The sequence below is a fragment of the Rhamphochromis longiceps genome, linkage group LG3 (genome assembly GCF_057381845.1).
Source record: "Rhamphochromis longiceps isolate RC_006_pf linkage group LG3, R_longiceps_female_GT1.1, whole genome shotgun sequence".
NCBI classification, from domain to species: domain Eukaryota; kingdom Metazoa; phylum Chordata; class Actinopteri; order Cichliformes; family Cichlidae; genus Rhamphochromis; species Rhamphochromis longiceps.
Genome location: NC_140559.1, coordinates 71,778,564 through 71,806,191, shown reverse-complemented (window position 1 = coordinate 71,806,191; position 27,628 = coordinate 71,778,564). Strand labels below are relative to the sequence as shown.

The 27,628-nt window shown below is 46.5% G+C and overlaps 2 protein-coding genes and 1 pseudogene across 2 annotated transcripts; 1 reads left to right on the top strand and 2 right to left on the bottom strand.

Moving 5' to 3' along the window:
• Nucleotides 1–2,449: 2,449 nt before the first annotated feature.
• On the bottom strand, nt 2,450–3,587 carry LOC146676676 (uncharacterized; annotated as a pseudogene).
• Nucleotides 3,588–5,893: 2,306 nt separating this feature from the next.
• LOC146676674 (neuroligin-2-like) lies at nt 5,894–12,690 on the top strand. Its single transcript, XM_085402167.1, has 2 exons — nt 5,894–6,349; nt 11,540–12,690. The coding sequence occupies exons 1-2, from the start codon at nt 5,988–5,990 to the stop codon at nt 12,366–12,368; spliced, it is 1,191 nt and encodes a 396-aa protein (XP_085258293.1). The 5' UTR covers nt 5,894–5,987; the 3' UTR covers nt 12,369–12,690.
• On the bottom strand, nt 6,571–11,223 carry LOC146676675 (uncharacterized). The gene is made up of 3 exons (XM_085400856.1): nt 10,102–11,223; nt 7,006–7,299; nt 6,571–6,585 (listed from the first exon to the last, which is right to left on the bottom strand). Exons 1-3 carry the CDS (start codon nt 11,221–11,223, stop codon nt 6,571–6,573), a joined length of 1,431 nt encoding a protein of 476 aa, XP_085256982.1.
• Nucleotides 12,691–27,628: the final 14,938 nt, after the last annotated feature.

Here is a 27,628-nt window from a genome sequence, read left to right as displayed (position 1 = left end):
TCGCAAGAAGCGTGTGGAAAAACCAAGGCGCAAAATAACTGCCCATGAACTGAGAAAAGTCAAGCGTGCAGCTGCCAGGATGCCAGCATAGGAAAATTGGGTTGAACAGTGAGACTGCATTTGTGGGGTTTAGAAACATCCAGAGCATCGCAACAGAAAGGTAAATAAAAAAAGTAAGAGAGAGAGAGAGATAAAGAAATAAATGAACTAATAATACATAAATGAATAGAAAAATAGAAAACACACATGTAGAAATTGTCACATGTGAAATTGTTTTTGGAGAGAATCAGAAGTGAGACAGTTTGAATCCACAGTTCAGCGCAAAGATGCAGGAATTAAATCTGATTATAAAAACACATCGAGGCAACGAAGACCAGCTTACACTCAATATTAATATGAACACACAACATACACGCAATGAAGACATGCTTACACTCATGAATGTGAATACATGACATAAATGCTGAATGGTGTAGATTTAACACACTTAAAGGCTGAAGCTGAGGAATAACTCAGGAAGTTGCAGGACAATAGAGGGACTGTTGTGACAAGGAAAAAGAGACTGGGAGGACCAACCAGGGATTAGAAGCTTAAAGCAGGTTTAAAATAGTGAATTAGAAGTGGTTTCCAGCTGATTGAGCAAAAGAAGTGACGACTGTAGAAATAAAAATAAAATAATAATAATTGAATTATGCAGCAATGTTTTGAATATGCATTTCTGTTGTCAGGGCAACTTCTCGAGATGTGACTCAATATGCAAATTAGTTGAATGAGTGGGGACAGAAAAAAAAGAAAAACTCAAGTTTCCTGTCTGAGACATGAGTGAAGTTTGCATTGAGAGAAATATATCTGTGACTGTGTGAGAAGAACTGTTTGGTAAAATATATGATAGCAGCCGCAGGACAATTAAATAAAGTCTGTGACTAAGTGCAGTCGTGCAGATTTGGAGAAGAAGTTTATAATTTAGTGATGACACATTGTTATAAAGTGTTTAGAAAGGGCTTAATGGGAATATTACTGTTGGGCAAACTGTGCGGCTTTAACAAGATTTTCTGTGTATTTAGCAGGTGAAACTCTGTCAGCTGACTTCAGACTGTCAGGAAGCTGAAGAACCTGAGGCCAACCACTGAAACATGATGTGGGCAAAATGAACAGAGGGAGGGATTTTAAAGGTGAACATTTAGGACTTACTGCAAATGTTACTATGTCAAAGTTACTGTGACTCAAACAGAGGAAATTTTGATTTTCTTATTTCCACACCCAGCATGTTTTGGGTGTTATATGCTATTAAATACTTTTAAATAAATTAAAAAGTATTTAATAGCATATAACACCCAAAATATGCTTCGGTTCACATTTAACTCCAGAAAATCATCAATCAAAACATGGATATTACCTGACCACAGATTCGTGGTGACGTCACTGCTCTTTTAACTGTTCGGTGTCTTTGTTTGTTTGCTGGTTGTAGAAATGGTTTATATGAGCTTTGAGCTGAGAGTCAGAGGTTTCTGTGGACACTGCTCATGTCGGCACTTATATTTCTGACCTTTTCTTATAACCGATTAAACATGATCTCCTCCCTTTTGCCCCCATTTTTGGTGGTGTAGGTACAAATGATCAGGCATGACATTCTCATAATAAATAAGATACTGCAAATAATTATTTCTGCATTTGTGCGATTGAAGTGAATTGAAAATGTGTATGAAATGACACTGTTTTAAAGATTTGGCCTAAATAATTTTGGAGTGAATGAGTCTAAACATGATGACCTAACTAGTGATACCCTGTCTCACACACACACACACACACACACACACACACACACACACACACACACACACACACACACACACACACACACACACACACACACACACACACACACACAGCATGTTATGCCAGTTTCAGCTGAAACTATGTTTCAAACCATATTCCGGGTTTTTAGTTCACCATTTATGAGGCTTCAAGAAGAAAATAAAAGACAGATCTGAATGTTTGAAAATGTTTTGGAAAGATTCTGTAAAGATGAGATGAAAAATACTCAAAGGATAAATTTAATTGGTTTATTATTTAGATAAGTTGAAAAAAGTTAAACAAGCAAGTAAATGAAGAAACAAGGTAAAATGAAGTAATAATGAAAAAAGTTAAACAAGTAAATGAAGAAACAAGGCAGAGGAGAGAAAAGCCCAACAATCCCCTCTGAGCAAGCAGTTGGCGACAGTGGGGAGGAAAAACTGCCTTTAAACGGGCAGGAACCTCCGGCAGAACCAGGCTCAGGAGGGGACAGTCAACGGCCGGGACTGGTTGGGGGGGTTAACAGAGGTGGAGCAAGACGAGGCTACATCAGGTGAGGAAGCAGTAGCCTCTCTCCTCCGGAACAAGTGGAACCATTTTTTCTTTTTTTTCATGCACTTTTCCACGAGCGCTTTTTTCTCCAGGATGAGATTTCTCAGCTCATCGATGGTTTCTGCGTTTTGTTCTTCAAGTTTCTCACATCTTTGTTCCACCTCTTCCAATGTTGCTTGTTGTTCTTCAAGCTTGTCTTTGAGTTGTTTGGATGTTGCCTCCTGTATCAGCTTGTCCTTGTGCATGTCTGCATTTCTCTGTTGGACCTCTTTGTGCTTGTCTTCTAACTGCTCGTTTCTTTTCTGGATTTCTTGGAGCGTGAGCTGCAGGTCTTCATGTATTTTGTCTTCTTGTTGTTTTTGCGCCTGCATTTGAGTGTTTTCACGCTTCAAGTTATTGAATTCCACCAAAATCCCCTTAACGAGCTCGGAGTTGTTTCTCGCTATCTGATCGATCCTTCTCTGCATCTGTGAGCAGCGTTTCTCCAGTTTGTCCTTTTCTTCTTCCACTTTAGTTGCTTTGTCCTCCAGCTGATTACAAAACTCTTGCAGTTTTAGATTTTTAGACTCAAAGTCCTGGACGATACGTTTTCCTTCTTTCAGTCTTTCTTGCTGTTGCTCTTTCTGTTGAAGAAGGTCTTTATTTTGGCGCAGTGTTTCATCCAGGCTTTCTCTCAGCATGCGGTATTTTTCCTGCATGCTCTTCAGTTCGTGCTGCATGTCTCGTTGCTTTTTGTCCTGCTCTTCCTTCTGTTGGAGGAATTCTTTCTTTTCTTCCACAGCTTCATGGAGCTGTCTTTGGAGGAGCCGATTTTTTCGGTCCATGTATTGGAGATCCCGTTGTATCTTATCAGTCATCGTTTTCTTGTCTTGGAGCTGGTTGGTCATTTCTTTTAGTTCTGCACTCTTTTGCCTGTTTTCTTTAATGAGGTGCACAATCTGCTCTCGGCTCTGAGCAAACTTGATTCCCCAGCCCTCATTAATAATGTTTATGTCCGGCTGGCGCTGTTGTCTTTCTTCCAGCTCTTTATTTTGGGCTTCCATTCGTCTACATTTGTCCTCCAGTTGAAGTTTCTCTTCTTCAATTTGTTGCATTTTTTTCTGGAGAAGGTAGTTTTCCTTCCTACTCTCCTCTAACGCCCTTTGGAAGGATGAGGAGCCATTTGGGGAAATTGGCCGGCCACGCCAGGAAGGAGAGGCGGCGTAATCTTTTTGAATTGGTTGTTTTTTTCTTGGAAACATGTTGGAGTTTCTATACGATGACTTTGAAGAGCTTGTGGTGAACGTTTTGTAGGCTGCAAACACAGCTGCTGCTGAAACGAACTAAAACTTGCTGTTTCTCACCCCTACTTAAGGAAAAACATCAAAGGACTTAAGATTCTTAAGATCTATGACATCATCACTCCCTAAGCCAATGAGATTGTCACAAGACATTTTGGAATGGGGTATTTTTTTTAAACTGTTTTCAAACTTAACTTAAAATTTCAGTGTTTCCTGGTTGTGGACTATTGGTTAGTCCAGCCGATTAAGAAATTAATTGTCACAAACATCACTAATATTATATAACAGACGACAGAAAACACGAGTTTTTTTTCTACTCAATAGAGGTATAATAAAAGTTTTTTTAATTATCCTACTTTTTATAAAAGAGAACATTTATTAAAGATTATGTATTTAATTAAAAAACTCTGTTCATCTAAAGCAGGGGTCAGCAACCTTTAAGACCCAAAGAGCCAAAGAGCCATAATTGGCCTATCTGGGGTTGAAAGGCTCGATAAATGCACGGCGTTTCGCCGGGTACACCGGCTTCCGCGAGTGTGACGCTTATTTTGAGCGATGAAAAAATAAGAAAATATAATTTTATTTGTATATTGCAAAATCACAATAATCTTCCAATTTAGAACTACAAGTTAAAAAAAGAACTAACATAAATAAAATACACTTCAGCTAATTTATTTTCACAAACCACGCGGAGCCGCACTATAAGGACTAAAGAGCCGCAGGTTGCCGACCCCTGATCTAAAGGGTTTAACAAAAAGGGGGAGCTTCCTGCTGGAAATTGAAATGTCCCCATGTCCCCACTGGGCGATCGTGGCTCAAGAGTTAGGAGTTCGCCTTGTAATCGAGCCCCGGCTTGGACAGTCTCGGTCGTTGTGTCCTTGGGCAAGACACTTCACCCGGCAAGACACTTCACCCGTTGCCTACTGGTGGTGGTCAGAGGGCGTGGTGGCGCCCCAGGGTGGCTGTAGCTACATCACCAGTGCGTGAATGTGTGCGTGAATGGGTGGATGACTGAACGTGGGTGCTTAACTAGTTAAAAAAACAAACAAACATCTGTCTCTTATTTTTTATGTCACACAGGAAAGAAGCTTCAACGTCTGATGAGAAGACATTAATTTGTTGGTGTTTGTGGTGTTTGGTGCAGTTTTCTTGTTCTCTGGCTTGTTGTTTATTTACAGTGGAGATGAAGATCTCTAACAAGTTGATTTGTTCATATTTGCGCATTTTTAAGAGGAATGTGTTTTTTGAGTTTGTACACTATATGCATGTAAGGCAACCGTTTCCTTTTTCTGTATTTTTGTGTGCTGCTCTTTTAACAAAAGGGGAACAAAAGACATTTAAATCGACCTCAGATGATTTGTTTAAATTTTTACAAGGTCTTACTGAGGTGATGCAAAGTGAAACATGCTTCTTTTTTGGTAATGTGCTGGAAAAGCTTGAAAATTGACCTTGAATGTGCTTAAAAAGTGCTTGAATTTGACCCTAAAAATGTGTATGAACCCTGCATATATTGCAGTATTTACATTTTATAGTAGGAATTTCATGGCAACAGCTAATCTTTATTTTGTTTACTGGGAAATGAAATGCTGCCAATTCACAAAGCTGTGCTTCAGCTGCACTTCCTGTTGTAGACTTGTGACGCACACAGGCTCTGTTCCAGCACTCAGCATGTTCTTCCTTATTTGCTCCACCAGGGGGAGCTCCTAAACTATGACATCCTGATAGGAGTGAACCAGGGAGAGGGGCTGAAGTTTGTGGACGACAGTGAGGACAACGACGGCATCTCAGCTGCGGCGTTCGACTACACCATCTCCAACTTTGTTGACAACCTCTACGGCTACCCAGAGGGTGAGGACGCCACCTCTGTACACTGCCACTTTTTCAGTTATTCCATTTTACAGCCTCCTCTCACTTAACTGCATTTTGCAGCATCATCAGGTTTTGTCTCATTAGTTTTTTTCTGTTTGCTGTATTCATTAAAATAAACGGATAATCGTCAAAATGACAAATGTGGACAATTATCAAAGCTTACATTACAATTCTGACAGCTTGAGTTCACATGAATTTTCAAAAGAATATAAAAAGCTGTGAAAGTGCTTTAAGCGTTTAAAACATGCGAGTAAAGAATGGAATCAGTAACATGTGAGCCCAGTGAAGTGCATCAAACAAGACAAGCGTGCTAAAGAGAGCCACTCATCCACATCACGGCGTGTCTGCGCCTTAACCTTTGAGGCTCTGTGGGCAGTAATGCTATCATCCCCCAGGTAGTGGGCTCCCAATCTCAGTGTCGGTGTTTCTGACAGATCGGCCTGCGAACCCCTCACAGCCGGACCACAGTCACAGTACAGACATGTTTGGATAATGCAGTCATGCTTCCTCTCTGCTGCCTGTCACTCCTTCTGTTATCAGAAAGACTTTTTTTTCCTCTCTAGATTTCTCACTCACTTCCTGTTTACGGACCACCAGTGGGTGGCACCAGCTGTGGCCACTGCCAAACTCCATGCTGAGTTTCAGTCCCCAGTTTACTTTTACACGTTCTACCACCACTGCCAAACCGAGACGCGGCCCGAGTGGGCCGACGCCGCGCACGGAGACGAGATACCTTACGTGTTCGGCGTACCGATGATCGGTGCCACGGACCTGCTCCCGTGCAACTTCTCCAAGAACGATGTGATGCTGAGCGCTGTGGTCATGACTTACTGGACTAACTTCGCAAAGACTGGGTAGGCCTCATGTCACAGTAGTGTAAACTGTACACGTTACTGTATGTTCTCTGACAGCCTTCTAGTCATGTTGAATACTTGAATCTGGGTTGCTAGTTTAATTCCCGTGTGGCTTTGAAGAATTGAACATACTGGTTCACCAAAAGCATCCAGATCCCAGAGCAGCCGGTTGGTCTTAGATAGTTTAAAGGTTGCACAGAGAATGGGCCTCCTGTCTGTATTCAGTGTATTGATGCCTGTGGAATACACCAGGCACAAACACACGCACACACAGGTATGTACTGCCAACTTCCACATTTATTGAAGCTTTGAGTGTTGAGTTTTGACAGCTGACTCAGTCGTACAGTCTGACAGCTCACGAGCCCAGCTGATCTCTCTTCTGGCCGCCCCTCCCCGTCTCACTATAAACACAGCGGAGGGAGACCATCATCAGTACATAAACACCATCAGCTGTTCTTACCGGCCTCGCAGCGCCGCCCTGTTGAGCCTTCTGCTGCACTCCTCCCCTGCAGCTGCGCCCGGGGCCACGCCTCCGCCACACACCCCCACCGCCCGTTCGAGGCCGGGGAGCCGTCCGGCCGAGCCAACTTCCCCCCCCCCCGCGAGCGAGAGAGGAAATCGGCCACCGCCATCTGCGCCCCCGGCCTATGGATCACCTTGAACTTAAAGGGCTGCAACGCCAGATACCACCGGGTGATTCGGGCGTTGGCATCCTTCATGCGGTGGAGCCACTGCAGCGGGGCGTGGTCCGAACAGAGGGTGAATGAGCGTCCCAGGAGGTAATAGCGCAGGGAGCCGACCGCCCACCGGATGGCCAGGCACTCCTTCTCCACGGTGCTGTACCGGCGCTCGCGCTCCGCTAGCTTCCGGCTGATGTATAGGACAGGGCGGTCAGCCCCCCTCACCTGCTGGGACAAAACGGCTCCCAGCCCTCTGTCCGAGGCGTCAGTCTGCAGAACAAAAGGGAGGGAAAAGTTAGGAGTGTGAAGCAGCGGCTCCCCACAGAGAGCCTTTTTCACCTGCACAAACGCCGCCTGGCACGGCCCCGTCCACTGGACCAGATCCGGGGCACCCTTTCGAGTGAGATCGGTCAGGGGGCTGGTTAGCTGCGCAAACCCCGGCACAAAGCGACGATAGTAACCCGCCAACCCCAAGAACCGTCTCACCTCCTTTTTCGTCCTGGGGCGCGGGCAGGATGCGATAGCCGCCGTCTTCTCCACCTGTGGACGCACCTGCCCGCCCCCCAGGTGGTACCCCAGATACTGCACCTCCCTCCGTCCAACCGCGCACTTCTTCGGATTGGCCGTGAGCCCCGCCCCCCTCAGGGACTCCAGGACCGCGGCCACCCGCAGCACATGCTCCGCCCAGGTGTCGCTGTGGATGATCACGTCATCCAGGTAGGCGGCAGCATACGCTGCGTGCGGACGCAGTACCCGGTCCATGAGACGCTGGAAAGTGGCCGGGGCCCCGAACAGGCCGAACGGAAGTGTCACGAACTGGTACAAACCGTACGGAGTGGAGAAGGCCGTTTTCTCCCTGGCCTCGGCAGACAAGGGAATCTGCCAATAGCCCTTGGTTAAGTCCAGTGTCGTGAAAAAGCGGGCCGTGCCTAACCGGTCCAGGAGCTCGTCGACCCGAGGCATGGGGTAGGCATCAAAGCGTGACACTTCGTTCACCCTGCGATAGTCGACACAGAACCGTATAGACCCATCCTTCTTCGCCACCAGAACGATGGGGCTACACCAGGCGCTGTGCGACTCTTCTATTACTCCCATCCTCAGCATTTCCGCCAATTCCCTCTGCACGATTTTTCGCTTATGCTCCGGGAGCCTGTAGGGCCGTGAACGCACCGTCACGCCAGGCTGCGTCACGAAATGGTGCTCGATGAGGGACGTCCGGCCGGGCAGGGGGGAGAACACGTCCGCAAAACGCTGTTGCAACGCGACAACATCCGCTCTCTGGGCCTGTGTGAGATGGTCATCACAAGGGAGGGAGGCGGGAATGATAGAATTTGGCACCTCAGGCCCGAACTCATCTCTCTCCTTCACCAAGCTCACCAGAGAAGCGGTTTCAACCTCTCGCCACAGTTTGAGGAGATTGAGGTGATAAATCTGCGTGACTCCTCCCCTGTCCGACCGAGCGACCTCATAGTCCACGTCCCCGACTCGCCGTGTGACCACAAAGGGTCCTTGCCACTTGGCGACCAACTTCGAGCTGGAAGTAGGGAGTAACACAAGCACTTTATCTCCCGGTGAGAATTGCCTGAGCCTAGCCCCTCTGTCATACAGGCGTTGCTGACGCTGCTGAGCCTGGAGCAAGTTCTCCTGTGACAACCTCCCCAAAGTGTGGAGTTTTGCTCTCAGGTCCAACACGTACTGAATCTCATTTTTGGCGGGGCTCGGACCGTCCTCCCAGCTTTCTTTAATCAGGTCGAGCACCCCACGTGGCCTCCTGCCGAACAGCAGTTCAAAGGGAGAAAATCCCGTGGAGGCCTGGGGCACCTCCCGCACTGCGAATAACAGAGGGTCTAGCCAGTGATCCCAATTGCGTTCATCCTCGTTAATGAACTTCCGAATCATGGACTTTAAAGTCTTATTCAGCCGCTCCACCAGCCCGTCAGTCTGAGGGTGGTAGACGCTGGTCCGAATAGATTTAATGCCCAGTAATTCGTACAGTTCCCGCAGTGTACGAGACATAAACGACGTGCCCTGGTCAGTCAGTATCTCTTTCGGGATTCCGACTCGGGAGATGACCTGAAACAGTGCCTGCGCCACACTCTTTGCAGAGATGGTGCGCAGCGGAACTGCTTCCGGGTACCGCGTTGCGTAATCCACCAGGACTAACACAAAGCGGTAGCCGCGTGCACTCCGGTGAAACGGCCCGATGAGGTCCATGCCGATGCGCTCAAACGGGACCTCAATGAGGGGGAGAGGGCGCAGAGGCGCTTTCGGTATGGCCGGCTGGTTAACAAGTTGGCAGTCCGGGCAGGACGCGCACCAGCGGCGCACATCCGCTCGGATGCCCGGCCAATAAAATCGGGCCGTTATTCGCTCCAGAGTTTTCTCGTAGCCCATATGCCCTGCCATGGGGTTATAGTGGGCCGCCTGGAAAAGCGTTTCCCGGCGGCCCTGCGGCACCAACAACTGGGTGTGTGTTTCCTCGGTCTGAGTGTCACGACTCACTCGATATAACCGGTCGTTTAATAAGACGAAACGCGGGTAGGTCTGCGCGGCCTCAGGGCGCACCACGTGACCATCAATAGCCATCACTTGGTCAAAGGCTGAGCGTAGGGTGCCGTCACGAGACTGCTCCAGTGGGAAATCACCCATGGGGGACACTTCCGGGGCCGGCGGGACGTCCCGTGAGGGACCCGCCGGCTCCTCCCCCCCGGAGTCGGTGTCGGACGACCCCGCGTCACCGCTGAATGCCGCGCACACGCTACACCCCGCTTCCGGTCGTGATCGCACCCCCGCGTACTGCCCCAGTAGCTGATGAAACCCCGGCCAATTGGTACCCAGAATCAGGGGGTGCGACAGGCGCGGGCTAACCGCCGCCGTTACTCTATGCATTTTGCCCTTATACTTTAATAACAGCGGCACTATGGGATACCTGTGAACATCACCATGCACACACCTCACCTCCACCCATTCTGCCTCTAGCAATGCCCCGGGGCGAACCAAGCTTTGGTGTACGAGGGTCTGCGTGCAGCCCGTGTCCACCAACGCCTGGCGTATACCCCCTCGAGTCCTTACCGGAATACTGTATGTCCCTCCTGGACCGGGGGAGGGTGCTGGGGCGCCAGCAACGCGGAACACCTGCCCCACTTCCATAAGCGGACAATCCCTCCTCAGGTGCCCCGGCTGCCCGCACTTCCAACACTCCTGCCCCGGCGTCTGTGCTGCTCTCCGTGGCTCGGGGGCGGCTCCACTTGGCTCGGCTCCCCTGGACGGCACCAACGCCGCGAAAGGGTTAGTGGGGCTCAGCGCCGGCAGCCGCTCGGCCTGCCCTGGTGCCGGCACACGGCGCCTCGGGGCCGGCACTGGGGCCTGTTTGTTCGGCCTCCGTCCGGCGTCCCCGGGTTCCCCTGCTCCAGCGGCAAGGTGGTCCTCCGCCAGCGTCACCGCTACCTCCAAGCTTGCGGGCCGGTGGCACCGGACCCATCTCGCCGTCTCCGCTGGCAATCCCTCCGTGAACTGCTCCAGCACCACCTTGTCCACCAGCTTCGTCTCGCCCTCCGATGCCCCCGGTTGCAGCCAGCGCACCGCCGCGTCGCGCAGCTGCCGGGCCCAGGCGAATGGTCGGTCCGTTGTAGCCAGCCGACAGGCCCGGAACCGCCGGCGATGGTCTTCGGCGGTGAGCCCCAGCCTGTCCACCACCGCCCGGCTCACATCCGGGAAGCTGCTCCTCGACGCCGGAGGCAGACTCAGGGCCGCTGTTTGTGCCTCCCCAGACAGCAGGGGGAGCAGCCGCGGAGCCCACTCCTCCCGCGGCCATTGGCAAGCCTCCGCCGTGGCACGGAAGGTCTCCAAAAAAACTTGTGGGTCGTCCCCGTCCCCCATCCGGGGCACCGCCACCGACAGTGGCGAGGGCTTCGGCGTGGCAGCGGCCCCGACCAGCCGTTCCAGAATTTGCGTCTGTCGGTCCGTCTGCTCCTGCAGCGCGGCCAGGTGGGCACGCTGGTCGGCCGCCTGATCCCGGCTCATCGTCGCCATCTCCGCTAGCATCTGCGCCAAGAATTGCAGAGGCTGGGCGGGTGGCGCGGCCTGTGGGTCGGACATTCCCCCACCGGCACTTTCCTGGGTTTCGGCACCACTTGTGGAATACACCAGGCACAAACACACGCACACACAGGTATGTACTGCCAACTTCCACATTTATTGAAGCTTTGAGTGTTGAGTTTTGACAGCTGACTCAGTCGTACAGTCTGACAGCTCACGAGCCCAGCTGATCTCTCTTCTGGCCGCCCCTCCCCGTCTCACTATAAACACAGCGGAGGGAGACCATCATCAGTACATAAACACCATCAGCTGTTCTTACCGGCCTCGCAGCGCCGCCCTGTTGAGCCTTCTGCTGCACTCCTCCCCTGCAGCTGCGCCCGGGGCCACGCCTCCGCCACAATGCCACATGTTACTTATAATGGAGACTGAATATAACTTTGAACTGAAACGTTTAACCTTTATGCTCCACCAGGGACCCCAACCTGCCCGTCCCTCAGGACACCAAGTTCATTCATACCAAGCCCAACCGCTTCGAGGAGGTCATCTGGACCAAGTTCAACTGGAAGGACAAGCAGTACCTTCACATCGGTTTGAAACCTCGTGTCAGAGACAACTACAGAGCTAACAAAGTGGCCTTTTGGCTGGAATTAGTCCCTCATCTTCACAGCCTGCACGACGTGCTCTTTCCCACCACTACGCGCTCCCCCGCAGGCCGTGACCCCGGCACCATGAGGCCCAGAAACAACGTTCCTCAAACCACTCGTCATCCTTACCCTACCTTCCCATCAGATCCTGAGCCCGAGGGCTCAGAGCGCCCGCCCCAGGACCTCTTTCCCAGACACACCCGCGACTACTCCACCGAACTGAGCGTGACAGTTGCAGTTGGAGCGTCGCTCTTCTTCCTCAACATCCTGGCCTTCGCCGCCCTTTACTACAAGCGTGACAAGCAGCACGAGATGCGCCGGCACCGGCTGTCCCCTCAGCGGGGCGGCCCCGCCAACGACCTGGCTCACAGCCAGGAGGAGGAGATCATGTCCCTGCAGATGAAGGACTGGGAGCACGACGCTCACCACGACATGGAGCCCCTGCGACCCCATGACATCCTGCGGCCCGCCTGCCCTCCCGACTACACCCTGGCGCTGCGCCGCGCCCCCGACAACGTGCCGCTGATGACGCCAAACACCATCACCGTAATCCCCAGCACCATCACCAGCATGCAGCCTCTTCACGCCTTCAACACATTCCCCTCCACCGGCCACAACAACACCCTGCCCCACCCCCACTCCACCACCAGGGTATAGTAGGGACAGGCCCGACACAGCGCCACCTAGGGACCAGGAACACTGGCTCTGCTACCGCTCTGGAAGGGAGGCCTCTAGACGTGGGCCTTCGTTCTGTCCTCTTATTCTCTTCTTTCTCCAAAAGCAACTACACCTGCTGCGTCATGTGCTGTGAAACTTGGCAGCTCCCTCCACTGGTGGCATGTGGAGGTGCAACTGAAGTGTCCAGCAGCAGATGAGCAGTTTGGGGTGGGTGACTCAGATCTTTCAAAGATACTGTTTTCAAAGACGGTCTGCTGTTTCCAGGCTCAAGACCTCCAACATTTGTCAAAGGGACGAATGCTCTCTCGCTCCTCGCTGTTTTCTCTTTTTTACATCTCTTTTTCCATCTCCTGTGTGTTATGTGCACATTATGCTTCTCTTTTCTACATCCGTGTTTTATTACTGCTCTCTTCCTCTCATTTGACACGCCTCCCTCCTGCTCTTCTCTAAAAATTCCCGATCTGCTGAGCAGTCTGGAGGGGGAGGCGTACACTAAACATATAACCATGAAAACACTGATATCTTTCATTCGACCAGCATTTTTAGGTGCCAAGTAAGTACTGCTGTGTTTCATTTCTCATCGAGGGAGAAGAAAAACCAAAGAAAAATAGAGTATCGCTATTTACCGTCAACTAACAGAGTTCTGTCATGTTCTCATGACAAAGTGCCAAACTGGCCTCAGTCGTGATTTTCTTTCTTCCATCTTCTCTCTTTTTGTTGTTTTGTTTGAAGCATTTGTTTAATTGTTGTTTTTTATTGTGTGGAAAGAATTTTTCTGAAAATATAGATATAGAGAAATGATATTATATATAGTTCTATATAAAATGTGTACAAAGGAGAAAGTATATAAAAGGGTTTTCTCAGTGGGGGATCTATGCATGAATTATTTTTAAAGACGCGGGGAAAAGGACACTGTACCTGTCGATGCACGTTTCCCAAAATCTAAACGAGTCATATCGCTCCATGTTTGCTACTTTTGGTTTTTGGTTTTCTCCCGCAGAGTAAGAGCATCGCAGGAGCATCGCAGGAGCATCGCAGGAGCTCCTGAAGTCAAACGACGCCTCCCAGCACTCATTTATTAAAACGGAGTCGATGCCAAAAGTCTTAAACGTTAGAATCAAAGCAACAGCTGTGAACTCAGTCATGGTGTCATGTGCAGCCTCCGTCTTACTGTCACTACTTTTTCATTTTAGGGTACGTGAGGTAAAGCGTCCGTCGATGTAGCTTGATTGTACAAAATTATTTTTCTACGTTATTAACAAAACAGAGCAGAGACTGATGCTGCTCCTGTCTGACCCCCTTATGTCTGCCACATGTGTATTCTGACTTCATATCATCACTGCTCCCTCCCTCCTCCTCTCTCCATCCTACACCGCCTTTATTTAACACCGACCCCCCCCAAACTGATAATCAGACAAATTCCCAAACAGCTGACTTCACTGTGTCGACACCGTTCCTGACTATTTCTGACCTCAGTTCAGCTCTGCTATTATCCTCACATTAAGGGTTCGTTCACCTGCCTGCAGATGATCTGTGAGCTCGTCGGTTGTAAATTAAACTCTAAGCACACTGAGGGTAACCGGGAGGCGTTCAGGGCCTGCAGTGCAGAGCTGCAACATGAAAAAAAGGGATGGGGGCTCAGATCTCCTGAACAGGGTAGAAACAACACGGTGGGTTTGTGCTGTTTGTGATTCCTGCTCCGTCACTCTGGTGGAGACCACTGCAGCTCAGCAGCGCTCCCTGCTGATCCTCTGATGAAGATGTCAACAGTATGTAAACTGAGCTGATGTGCTGCTGTTTGAGCCCACGTGGTAGCGTACGTCCAGTATGGGAGAACTTAGTCACCGGTGCTGTCTTTGCTTGTGCTCTAGCTTTAGCCTGTTTGATTGTTTGTTTTCTATTTTATTACTGCCTAAAAGGGGAGGTGGGGGAAACACATGCCTGACTTCTCCTGTCAGAGGTTTTGTAAGCTCAGTGGAAGGAAAACGTGCACAAAGTAAATCATAAAACAACTGACTGGGGCTGTGCTGCAGGTGGATCAGTGCTGTGGACAGTAGCTGTGGAAAAGAGACTGGACAAAGACTCTCAGCCTTAAATACAGGACAGAGGATGATCCGATCATCTTTCAGCTAACAGTGTCGAGCAGAAGGACGGCCGGCTGATGCGTCCGTACGAACCCTTTTGTACTCACTCCTGTGTATAAGGAGGTGGCGAGGGGTTGTGTAGTTAACCTCAGTGATAGGTTTGTAGCATAAACCTATTCGTTGGAACGTTAAGGACAATTTAATTACATAGCAAAGCAAGACACGAGTAGGCAAAGTTCTTCATGTTTCCCGTGCACGGGAGAGAACTGGACAAACGCCGTTCCTTCGCTTGACCCCAGTTGCTCTCGTCCGCTCCCCCGTAACACTGCTCTTTTATTGAGGTTACATGAATATACATATGACGTTCATTAACATATGACGTCTACATACAAACAAAGAGTACGTTGCCTGTGCGTGCGTGCGTGCGTGTGTGTGTGTGTGTGTGTGTGTGTGTGTGTGTGTGTGTGTGTGTGTGTGTGTGTGTGTGTGTGTGTGGTGGGGGGGGTCAGAGTGTGACCCCATAAAGACTTCCCTAAACCTGCTGGTCTGGAAGTCCAGCAGTTCATCTAAACAAAAGGCACTTAGCCTAAATCAGATATAGATACATTTATCCTAAATGAACAGAGGGAGTGACTTTAAGTCTGATTTCAGACTATGTCAGTATTAGTTAAGCCAAGAGTCGGGCAAAAGCTTTATGACCCGGAAAGTTCTAATTCCCACAACATATTGTTGGATTAGTAAGCAAAACTTTTCTGTGATGAAGATTTTTGGGGTCGTTGTTTTAGTGATGGGTTCATTCTGTCAGTTAGCTTTGGCTTGTTTTCTTATTTCAATAGAGGGAGTTTTACTAAACATGGGCATGTCCAGGAGCGGCTCATTATTTCTGTAACAGTGCACTTAGAGAAAACTGTCAGGTGTCGCCCCCTTTGGTGATGATGTTTTGTGCTCTGATGAGCTAATAATCAGCTCTCTTTTCCTCCTTCTTTGTTCTAAGCAGGCCTGCAAGATTGAATTAACAGCGCTGTAAAACATTGTTGTGAGAGCAAATATAAGGGGAGCTTTTCCAGATTACAATGGGCTGAGGAAAAGGTCACCTGTGGGAACCTGCGAGTTCCTGTCTAAAGGATTGCAGCGAGTCAATCCAGTCCAAGATCATAAAGAACTCTTTTTCTAAAAACAAAAGAAAGAACAAATAAATGAGCTCATATTGATGAGGGTGGAGACTCTGATGCTTTGCGCGTGAGGCTCCACTTGTCTGCTGTGCAGCCGTGACAAAGACTGGACCAGCGTTAGGATGAGTAGATGTTGACAAACAATTCACGACGCCGGTAAGAAAAGGGTGGATGCTTTGCTTTGCTTTTGGCAGGAGCACAAGAGAGAGAGAGGGAGACCGAAAGGTTCACATGAGAGTGGAGCTGCAGACTCCACCCTTGGGCGGCTAATTTTGGGTTGCTGATGTTTGCTTTAAGAAAATGTTGTTTTATTGACTGGGTTTAGATGATGTTGTCACATTATATTGTTGGGAAAATGCCAAATGCTGAAGGGGAGAAAATGTTTGATATTACTGATGTTACCATTAACCAAAGCAGGCCACTGTAGAAGTCAACGACATTTTATAGAAGGAAAACAGAACCAAAGCCAAATGTAGGAGTTATATAGGGGATTGGTGGACTTGTCACATTCCAAATCCAGTTATGGAATAACAAACACTGGTCCAAGGGAAAGGGCAGGTGATACGAGGTGGTGCTGGAGGGAAACGAGCAAAGTAAAGACAGCAAACCTATTTTGGTTCGATTTGATAAAGTCAGATTAAAAGAAGTACCATGACACTCAGAGGATCAACGTGAAACTAAAACATACGCACATTTTGTATGAAGCACATGACTGATAACTGTTGTGTTTTAAGTTTAGTTTCTTATAGCACAGAGTGGATCACAGTGAGGGAAGGACAGGGGGGGAACTGAGTTTAAATGTGAAGTTGATGCTAATATACAGGTTTTGTTTCTAGGTCGTTCTGGGGATGCAGGCTCTGGGTGGAGCCAGGAGCTGAAAAGATCGAACATGATAATTAAACTGATTTTATTATTTAAACACAGGTTTGCAGGCCCGGAGCAAATATACTCGAGAGGAGAATCGCTGAGGTTTCCTGAGAAATGATCTGATGAACCTTTTTCTTTTAATTTTCTAGTTGTGGTTTTGTTTGACACATGAAGATGTGTCAAAAGGGGGAGTTTTAGGTCTAATTTGAAACAATGGATTATATGATCGATGATGCAATTCTACACTGCAATCATCGAGTCCATCCTCACCTCCTCCATCACCGTGTGGTACGCTGGAGCCACTATCAGGGACAAACAGAGACTGCAGCATGTTGTGCGCTCTGCTGAGAAGGTGATTGGCTGCAGACTCCCATCTCTGCAGGACCTGTACGCCTCCAGGACACTGGGGCGTGCAGCTCAGTCACAGCTGACCCTTCTCACCCTGGACACAGTCTGTTTGACCTGCTCCCCTCAGGCAGGAGGCTCCGGTCCATTCGCACCAGAACCTCTCGCCATAAGAACAGTTTCTTCCCCTCTGCTGTTGGACACATGAACAATAACCGTATGACTGTTCCCACCACTACCACGTGACCCTACGCTGTGCTCACTGCATCATTCCATGTTTGGCCCTGATCACCACCTGCACTCATGTATATATCTATCTACTTAGCACTTTTAATCCTTATTTTTATTTTTATTTAAGTGTTATATGACAGTATGTTTGCACTGAAGCACCGCAGCAATTTCCTAATGTTGTAAACCTGCTCAACATTTGGCAATAAAACCGTTTTTGATTCTGATTACTGTCAGCATTTTAATCGCTAGTTTAAAGGCTGCAGCTGTTGCTCTAACATAAATGTAACAGGCCTCAGTGCTGGTTCTAATAGTCTGAGCTGCTTCCAGCTTTATTTGTGAAGAGCACAGCAGCTTACAAAACACGTAGCTAGCTCGTACAGCTGCGACGTTAAACTTTCATGAGCTAAGATGACCTTAAAATAACGGGGCTACGTGTGGTGATGCTAGCGTTAGCCACGTTAGCGCGTTAACTTCACAGGTGGTCAGACTGAGTAAACAGGCACTAAGTCAGAGGTTGGGCTCTCCGTTTCGCTGCAGGATCCCTTCATTCATGCAATTTATGCAGTTTATTAAAGTGCAATTGGAAAAAGGATTTTGAAATGCAGTTTTTAAAAGCATTTCAAAAATCAGTTTATTAAATGGGAATTCAAAAATGAATTTACAAATGCAGAATTTATTCTATAATTCATTACTTAAGCACAGAATTCGTTATTTCGATGCGCGTGGCTCTTGTGGTCCTCCATACAGGAGTGAGAACGTGTTGGCATTTGGGTCGTCCTTCCCCTCATCATAGTCTGCCACGCAGGCCGTGACAGAAAAGCCCACTAAAAGAACGCCCACCAGACCAAAGCAATGGTTTTGACTTGATCAGCATTAACCCCGCCCCCTGACTTTGATGGGTGAAGCTGACAAATAAAATGTATTTATGAACAGCGATGCAGGGCCAGGAGTAGCAACGTGAATTAAATAAATACATCATTAAATAATTCATTAAATGTGTCAGTAAAATAATCAAAATAGAAAACAAACCAATAATTGATTAAATATGTAATTAACTAATTTGAATTGTATATAAACAAATATTGAAAAATTTTAAATGAAATTAATGGATAATTCATTATTAATATATATCTTTAATTGATTATGTAGATTTTTTAAATTAATTACTGAAATAGTTCATTCATTAGTGATGCATTTATTTAATGCAACCATAAAATTATTGCTAGTTTAAGTAAAATCAATTTAAGACATCAATATTAAAGGTTAACTTATGATAATGAATACATGCAACTATAACTGATGACATAAAAATGAGGATTTCTTAAGCTGAAGCCAAAGTGCTGACTCATTTGTCATGTTACTCTCAAATGTTTTCCCTAATAACAAGAACATAATTACACTTTAGCCACAAGAGGGCAGCAGCATTAATATAAGTCACATGTATATAAAGGTACAGTGATTATATTACAGTGATTTTGACAAAAACAAAACAGTTGATGGCAGTGTGTTTTTCCATGACAGAATAATTACGCACACCCCACTTTGCAGTTATTTATTTGTAAAAAATGTTTGGAATCATGTATGATTTCCGTTCCACTTTGTGTTGGTCTTTCACGTGGAATTCCAATAAAACTGATTCATGTTTGTGCTGTAATGTGACAAAATGTGGGAAAGTTCAAGGGGGCCAACACTCGGACCGGCGGCCGCCTCGGGTCTCTGCTCCTCCTGCCTCCCCTTTCCCTCATCCACCTGCTGCCTCTGTGGAAGCTCCGCCATAGCCACCACCAAACAACTGAGTTATTTCTACACATCGACCAGCATCCGGCCAATCCACCACCTTCCATCGTTTATACCGTTACAAAAAAAAAAAAAAATCATAAAAAAACATCATTGGCCCAGAAAAACGAAAAATCATCATCGGTATGCCCGATGGCCAGTCCAGCTATGGTCGTGCCATCAGTTAAAGCTTCGCTTGCCAGCTGTGACACGCGTGCCCAGGGTTGCCGACCCCTGCTCTAAAGCATCTGATTTGGATTCCTGAGATCAAATATATTTTCCTTTGGCTTTGTTTTCTTCCCATTTGTGGCTTTAATGTAGTGTTACATCCTGTTTGTTTGCTTCCATCTGTATACATGTCCAGATTCACTGTTATGTTTCTATTCTTACATTGCTGTGTGATCACTGTTCCCTCTGCTGACTGATGTGACCTTTTGTATCTCACACTGATACTTGTCATATTTGTATCTGCGCCTAAAAGATAGAAAGTTTTCCATGCTAAAACACAGCTCCACCTCCTGCAGTTCTCCCTCTGAACCACTAGATGTCTCTGTTATCTAAATGAAGACGTGCAGCACAGCAACCACAGCAGCGCTCAGATCACACGTGTCCTGTTATTATGTATAAAAGCATGAAACAGGTGAGACAGGTGGGATCAATATTAATGTTGTGGAAATATATGAAAAAGCAACAGAAGAGAGAAAACATTTCGTGTTTCTAGAAAGATCTTTCAGCTCACAGCTGCTCACAGACTGTATTTACAAGTGACAAACTGCAACTCTACAGTACATCTACAGTATATATCAAATATATTCTGTATTCAAATCTATTGAGTGATGTTTGAAAGTCTTTCCAGGTGAGTTTGATCCAGGAGGGTCTGAAGCCAGAGTCAGACAGAGACTGTGCAGAGACTGTAGAAGGACAGAGCAGCAGCAGAGCAGTCCAGATACACTGATGATCCTCTGTCAGATCCAGAGGGACACACAGGGATGATGCTGGACTCTACATTGTGTCTGACAGTGGAGCTGTTCTCAGAGCAGTTCACTCTGCAGCACTGACAGTCATCTGCACTTCTTCTCATTCCTCTGTCAGTCACTGCTGGATGAAGCTCTCCTCTCCACCTCCCAGTAACATGGCCCAGTCAGAGCGTCTCTACACACAAGCTGCTGCTGCTTCAACCTCTCTGGATCATCAGGACACAGCTCCTCCTCTCTCAGCACACACACCGTCCTGTTTACCATCATCAGCTCCACCTGCAGAGAGAAGAAGGAAGAGCAGAGGAGATAAACGAGTGTTTCCAGAGACTCTTCATCAGCTGTCAGTCAGTGATGCAGCACATCCAGTATAAAGAGCAGCAGGGACTTCAGTGCTGGGACTGTACTAGGACTCATTGTTGCTTCACTTTTTCTAATCTTTGGATTTTTATTGAAGTTGATGAAAATGTTTTTCCCTCCTAGTTTGAGTTTGGACTTTCATTCATTAGAAGAACCTTGGTGTGTCCACTCTGAGCTCTGTAGGAACCCCAACAACAAGCCCAACAATCCAGATGGACGGTTCCAGCTGTTAACTGGAGGAATTCCATCCAAACATCTGCTCTCACTAAATTCTTCCTCACCTACAGACTGTGTTCTTCACTGCTTTAAACTTGGAAATGAATGCAGTCATTGGTCTGCGTGCTGCTTTGTTCAGAGAGCTGATTGGCTGTTGACAGCGTTTGATCAGAGCGTGTCAGCCGTTACCATGGTGACCATAAAGGTCAGAAACAGGAAGTGTTTGTGTCCAATCCTGAAGCCTGTCACCATTCTCCTCTCACAGCTTCACTGAGAAGCTGCAGCTTTACAGGAAACACTGGATCTTTGTTTCATACTGACTGTGTTTAGTACAGTACTGCTGACAGCACCACCCACTCACTCCATCACTCTACTGACCACAGAGTCTCCAGTCTGTAGTCTGGACTCTGCTGAAGATCAGACAGCTGCTTCACATCTGGATCCTTCAGGTTGTTTCCTTGCAGCTCCAGCTGTCTCAGATGGGAGGGGTTGGACTTCAGTGCTGCTGCCAGATAATCACAGCTGATCTCTGACAAACCACAGCTCCTCAATCTGTATAAAGAATGAAAGATGTAAGTTTATTAGACAAAGTGCTTGAAATCATTCAGTGTTTCATCATCTGTTCAGAGCTGAAGAAGGTTCAGAATGTAGAAGTTTAGAAAATGGAAACTCCAAACAGCTGAAGCCAACAGGAAGCAGCTTCAAACAGGAAACTGTGCAGAGTTTCAGACTATATGTCCTGATGCAGCCAGTTGGATTTTGGAGATTTGAATCTCTGTTCTGTGACTAAGTCCTTGAATCATTTCTTCCAGTTGGTCCAACAAGACAGACTAAGTGTTGGACATGTGTTGTGGCTCCATTAGGGGAGCTTCTAAATGTGATGTGATGGCCCCTCTGGGTCTGTCAGGTCACAGCACTGAAGAGAGCTCAAACTGGGCACACAGTTGTTCCAGTCTGGACCAAAGACTCTATACTGGGACTGAGGGACTGCTTTGACTGCACCCACTGGGACTTTTTAAAGGCTCATGTTCTCACTTAGATCATCGATTTCTACTTACATTTCTTTCTGGGAAAAATGGGGATTACTTTGGAAACAGGAAGTATTTTCCCAATAAGCAGCCCTGGATTAGTAAATCACTCCAACATGTTCTCAGGCAGAAGAAGCTGTCTTGTTATGAGGGAGAGAAGAAAAAGATTGAGGCACAGAAACTTGTTGAAAGAGAGATAAAGCAGCTAAAATCAGGTGTAAAAGTAAAGCAGAGGATGAGCTGAATAAAGGACACTCAAGGCTGGCTTGGAAAGGAATGAAGTCCATGGTGGGGATGCAGAACAAGGAGCAAAGATGAATGTGATGCTGAATCAGCAGAAGACTTGGACTCATTTGATTCCAGCTTTGATATCATTGATTTCAATGAAGAGCTTTGTGATTGTAGCAAAGGGCTGGTAGCTCTGAGAGTCCCACTGATGAGGTGTTTGTGTGGAAATCTCTTAGTGGGACCAAAGAGAGAAAAAGCCCTGGTCCTGATGCTGTGGGAGGGAAATGATTGAAGTGTGCTGTGAGGAACTGACTGGGAGATCTTCACACATTTTCCAGTCCTCCTTGGAACAACAGGAAGTTCCCAGCATATGGAAACAAAGGTTAAGTGTCCTATGGCACTCAGTGATGATGGTGCTGTGGCCCCACCACCTCCACCTCTTTGTAAAGGAACTAACTGTAATCTGAAGCTTGTAATGGAACTAAGACTTCCTCCACTAGGTGGCAGTGTCTGATGAGAAAGTGTTAGTGGAGCTGGCCTGGAGTCAAAAACAGGAAGATGCAGGATTTGGGCTGAAATGGGGAAAAGTGGTTCGCACTAGTGCCTTAAAGCAAGAAGGTTGTAGGTTGAAGCTTGTTGGCCTTTCTGTGGAGGTTGGATGTTCTCCCACAGTCCAATGAAATGCTGCTTAGGTTCATTGGTGCTTCTAAATTGGCTGTAGGTGTGGCTGTGAGAGAGTGCTTCTCTGTCTCTCTCTGTTGGCCCTGTGATGGACTGCTCACCTGTGCAGGTGGACCACGCCTCTTGCCCTATGACAGCTAGGGCACAGGCTGCAGCCCTGTGAGCCTAAGCTGAATAAACAGTTAGCAAAAATGATCCATAGATGGCCTGAAATCCCCCAGTTAGCAGTTTGGTAGATAGCTATGACATGCTAATCCCATCCAGCAGCTGTATTCTACCTGTAAGCTGATCCCTGCTGAGCCAAAGCACTTTTTCATATACAAATTACAACCTTTAATAGAAACCTATTGGTCAGCATCTTATTAGCCTGCTGTTAGCTTCATTCCACAGAAAACTGAGAGAAACTAACAAAGTTGATAAAGAATAAAGAGAAATGTGCTGATTTAAAGCCTTTGAAGTGCTTCAGATGATCTCTGTCCACTTCTGTCCACTCATTCATTCATGTAAGCTTTCTAATGCAGCTTTGATCTTCACAGTCTGCTTCATGAAACTCATTCTAACCCTGAATGTCAGAGTGTTCCTCCTTCTCTTTCCCATCATTCATGCTGGCAGTGGAGGAGATTTGGATGTTGGACTGTGTTTTGGATGATGTGTGTATGTTTGTGTTGGACTGCTGTCTGTAAAGCAAACACACATTTTGCTTTGGATTTCAGTGTCAGACAGACTTTAAGGTGGAATGAAGAGTTGGAGAGTTTCACAGTGAATTATCCAGTGGAGGATTTTTCTTCTTCTTTGAAGGTTTGAAATGTGAACATTGTTCTGCTGCAGTCAATGGACTAAACCAGAGAAGAAGAAAACAGACTTTACCATGAAGATCCTCAGTGTGGATCAGTATAATATCAGCCTGATGTCTGCAGTTTAGTGTCAGCACAACTTTCACATCATATTCATCTCAGCACAACTAAAACATGCTGACTGACCTCAGAGTTTCAAGTCCACATCCTGGACTCTCCAGGAAACCACACAGATGCTTCACTCCTGAATCCTGCAGGTTGTAGTTGTCACTCAGGTCCAGCTGTCTCAGATGGGAGGGGTTGGACTTCAGTGCTGCTGCCAGATAATCACAGCTGATCTCTGACAAACCACAGTCCCTCAATCTGTATAAAGAATGAAAGATGTAAGTTTATTAGACAAAGTGTGAGCTTGAAATCATTCAGTGTTTCATCATCTGTTCAGAGCTGAAGAAGGTTCAGAATGTAGAAGTTTAGAAAATGGAAACTCCAAACAGCTGACAGAGTTCATACGCCTTTGTCAGGGTCAAATTCAAGCAAGACCATGTGAAAATTAAAACACATCATCCTAGGTGAACTTAAACACCTTTGTTCCCCTTTTGTTAAGACATAGAAAAGTACACCACACAAAAATACTGCAAAAGGAAACGGTCGCCTTATATACATAGTGTATAAACTCAAAATGCACATTTCACTTCAAATTAAGATTAAGGCTTTGAACAGATCACATAGTTCAGTTCAACATATAAGACTTTAAGAATGCACAAGCATCTACTTAAAATCTATTTAATTTATCATCCATGATATTATTTTGTACAATTCCAATGTATTTTGTTCATCTCCCTTAAATAAACAGGCAGTCTTAAAGTATGAAATATTCATATACAAACACATATAAATGTGTGTACTGTCTCAGTGGCTGATAGTACCCCACAGGCCTCAGTGTGAGCTTGAAGACATTTATAATGTTTAAGTAGTTTAATGTGCAGGTGCTGACGATAAACACATTTTGAATGAAAGCCGGGGAACTTTGGTAGCACAGAAACAAGTGGCTATTCTTTGTGACTATATGGATCACTCACAATACCATTATTTCACACAAAGGCACCAAATTAATACTCAAAAAAGCTGCAGCAATACACACAAATATAAACAGTACTTGGTGACAACTTTGCTTTTAGCCTTTAACCCTTCTTGACTACTTTTGATGTGGCCTCTATATTTTACCTTTAAAAACAGTTTATCTTGCCAATCTGTTATTTTCTCATTTTGACCAACTGTATCAGCACAATTTATCTAAATTCAGACAAAATTTAAAATACAAGTAGAAAGTGATATTTTGACTGTAAAAACCACACACATGTTTAACGAATCATCTTCATAACTTGAAATGCAAATAGAGATTGTACACTTTTAAAAATACGCACACGTTTTGCAAACAACAAAGTTATATGGTACTATTTACCAAAAAATGCAGCCAAGGCTCAGACGTTTTTCATATAATCATTTCAAACTATTTACAGAACAATCAGGTGTCAAACAATAGTTTGTGTCACTCTAACACATATGAGAACAGCACAGGGATAAACCTGCAGGTCTGACAGCAGGTGTGTCACTCAGCGTTTACACTGCAATCTGCCTTTGTTGGCTTTAAGGCAGCAACTGTGACGATCACTAGTAGAACTGACACACAAAACAAAACAACAGCTACACACTAAATACACAAGACAACAAACTAACTTGAGACCAAACACGGTAAACGTCACAAATCTCTCACGTATCAAAACTCTCTCTCTCTTTCGCTCACTCGCTCTCTCTTGCCGGTCACTCCTAAAACTTCCCCCTTTTGCTAAACAACCAAATGTCATGTTTCCATATCATTTTTGATTGGTCGACATGGTACATTTTCCCACCTATAGGGCTTTGGAGCGTGATGTCACGGGAGATGGGCCATGCCCCCTTACGCCATGACAGTAGGCCAGCCAAAGGATACCATTTCAGCTATGGATCGTACGTGTTGTGTTGTCGGTTGCAACGTTAGATCACACGATCGTGAAGGCAAGAAGCTGGATAACGGGCTCTCTTTTCATCGTTTTCCATCCTGGAGGCAACGTGAGGGATCCCATGTATCCGATATTACTAAACAAAGATGTCAGGCTTGGATTGCAGCGGTGAGACGAGCGGATATCGAGTTCTCTGCAATCCCCAGCTTTTTGTTGGTTTGCTCACGGCATTTTCTTTCCGGTGAGTTCTAAATTAATTCATATCACTCTTGAAAGGCTTTTAGTGTGATTTTCAACGTGCTGCGGTCATAGATAATGAGATAAAACATGCTAATGTGTGATGCTGCAGAACCACATCATGTCGACTGAGTAGCTTATGATTTGGCATTATTGCAGGCAAACCAGCATATGAAATGGATGTAACAAATCCAGACTGGGCACCAACACTGCACATGGGGCATGACGACATACCTGTATCAGACTCGGACCGGCACTCAAGGCGTACGCAACGGAAGCGAAAAAGAGCACCCATCGGAGGTAAACAACCCCCCCCCCCCTCTAAAAACATACTAAATTGCTATCACTGTACACTAATCCGCACATAACTTCCAGATGAATCACACACCTGTCATTGGAATATTGGTGTACATTTACCTTATGTCTAATTTTATCTTACAGGCTTTCGTTATGCAGCTGCAGAGTCTGAAGGTGTGCCCCGTGCAGAAGTGATTGATGAAGATCTGACAGAAGACCAACAGCAAAATCACAATGTCATGGAGGCAGTGGACAGCAGTTGTGTTGGACAAGTGGAGGTTGAGGTACCAGCTGCAAATGTGGATATACTGAAGAAATGTAAACCTTTTAAAATGATGACAGATTACAAACTCTCAGCTGTGTCTGTAATCAAACCTCTGTAACTTTGCTTCAAACACAACAAGAGAAAAAACTCTGAATGTTTCACATTAAAGTCGTACATTTCTCACAAAGCTCAATTATGTGACAGACATTTCATCCCATGTCAGTTTGGCCTCATCCTGGGCCGGATTATCCAGCACACACTCTGACCACAGGCCCAGGGGCCACGCACAGCTGGGCTCCATTCAAGAGACAGCAAACAAACCAACACAATAATAAAAAGCACCATGTGATCTTCTTACATCTTCAAGACAAACATAGTAAAAACATGAGCACATTTGTTTCCTGATAAAATGATGTGACAGGTAGAACAGAGTAAAGTGGTGGTGTTACTGTTAAGTCTAATTGTTGAATGTTGCCATTGTGTTTCTTAAATTTGTACAGTCTTAGTTCAAGCAGTAGGATCAAAGCCATTCCTTTGATCCTGACCACCTCTCCAACCTCTCTGTGCTGGGGGAGGTTTTATTGTAGATACATCCTATCTGGAAGATCTGTTTCTTTTGATGTAAACTTCCTGGGTTTATGACCCTTTGGTCAGCAGGAGGTAACACACACACACACACACACACACACACACACATAACACACACACACACACTTACATACAGTGCTTTGTCTATGTAACCAAAGGGGGGTTGCAAGGGGAGGTGCTTTGTAAACTATTGTTTGAAGATTGTCAATAAAAGGCAGCGAGAGGAGGCCACCATTGGGGTCATTGTCGTGCTGGACACAGACGAGGCCTCCCTTGCGCAAGTAATGGATCGATCGACTGTCTTGTTTTCTTCATGATGAATAAGTCTCTAGAATTAGCGGGGTTTGTGGAAACACAGACCCAACATTTATTTGGTCCTTCGGAGCCGGAGCCTAACACATTGCATCCACCGAGGAGAGGGAGAGGACGCCACCGCAACGTCTGGGATGATTGACGTAAAGCCCTGGTGTTTTTGGCTTGCCACCAGGCCGGGAAGTTTGCTCCTGACCTCCCCTCAGGATGGATGACGATTGACGGGATCCAGAGGCTCTTCCCATGAACGTAAACAAACAGTGAGTACAGAAGGCCTTAGAGAGCGGCTACGGGCTGTGCGTTAAACGTGAGTCCGGGAGCGCGCTAGCCGCGTGAGAGAGACGCAGGCTTCTCCGCCATTTGGGGCGTAGAGAGTTCTCCGCCATTTGGGGCGTGGAGATAACCTAGGTTCGGCGTCTCCGCCGTGAAGGAGTCCGGAATCTCCGCCATTTGGGGCGTTAGAGAGTGTCCGAAGGTTGAATTCTCCGCCATATGGGGCGTTTGAGAGTTTTCAACAGAGAGCGCTAGCTGTGCGTGCAGACGCAAGCGATAGGCCTATGTTGTGTGTGTGTGCGGGCCAGATGTGGTCTGCGTGAGTGTGGCTGATTGTTAATGGAGAATAAAATGTGTAAGTCTGCCTTAGAAGGAGATTTAAAATTTATGGAGAAATTTTTACCAGGCAGCACGCAGTATGTAGGTTGTTGGCGTAAGAAATGTGGATTTGAAGGGACATTAGTGGAAGTTCAGTGTAAAATGCTGGTAGAAAGAATAGCTGTAAGTGTAG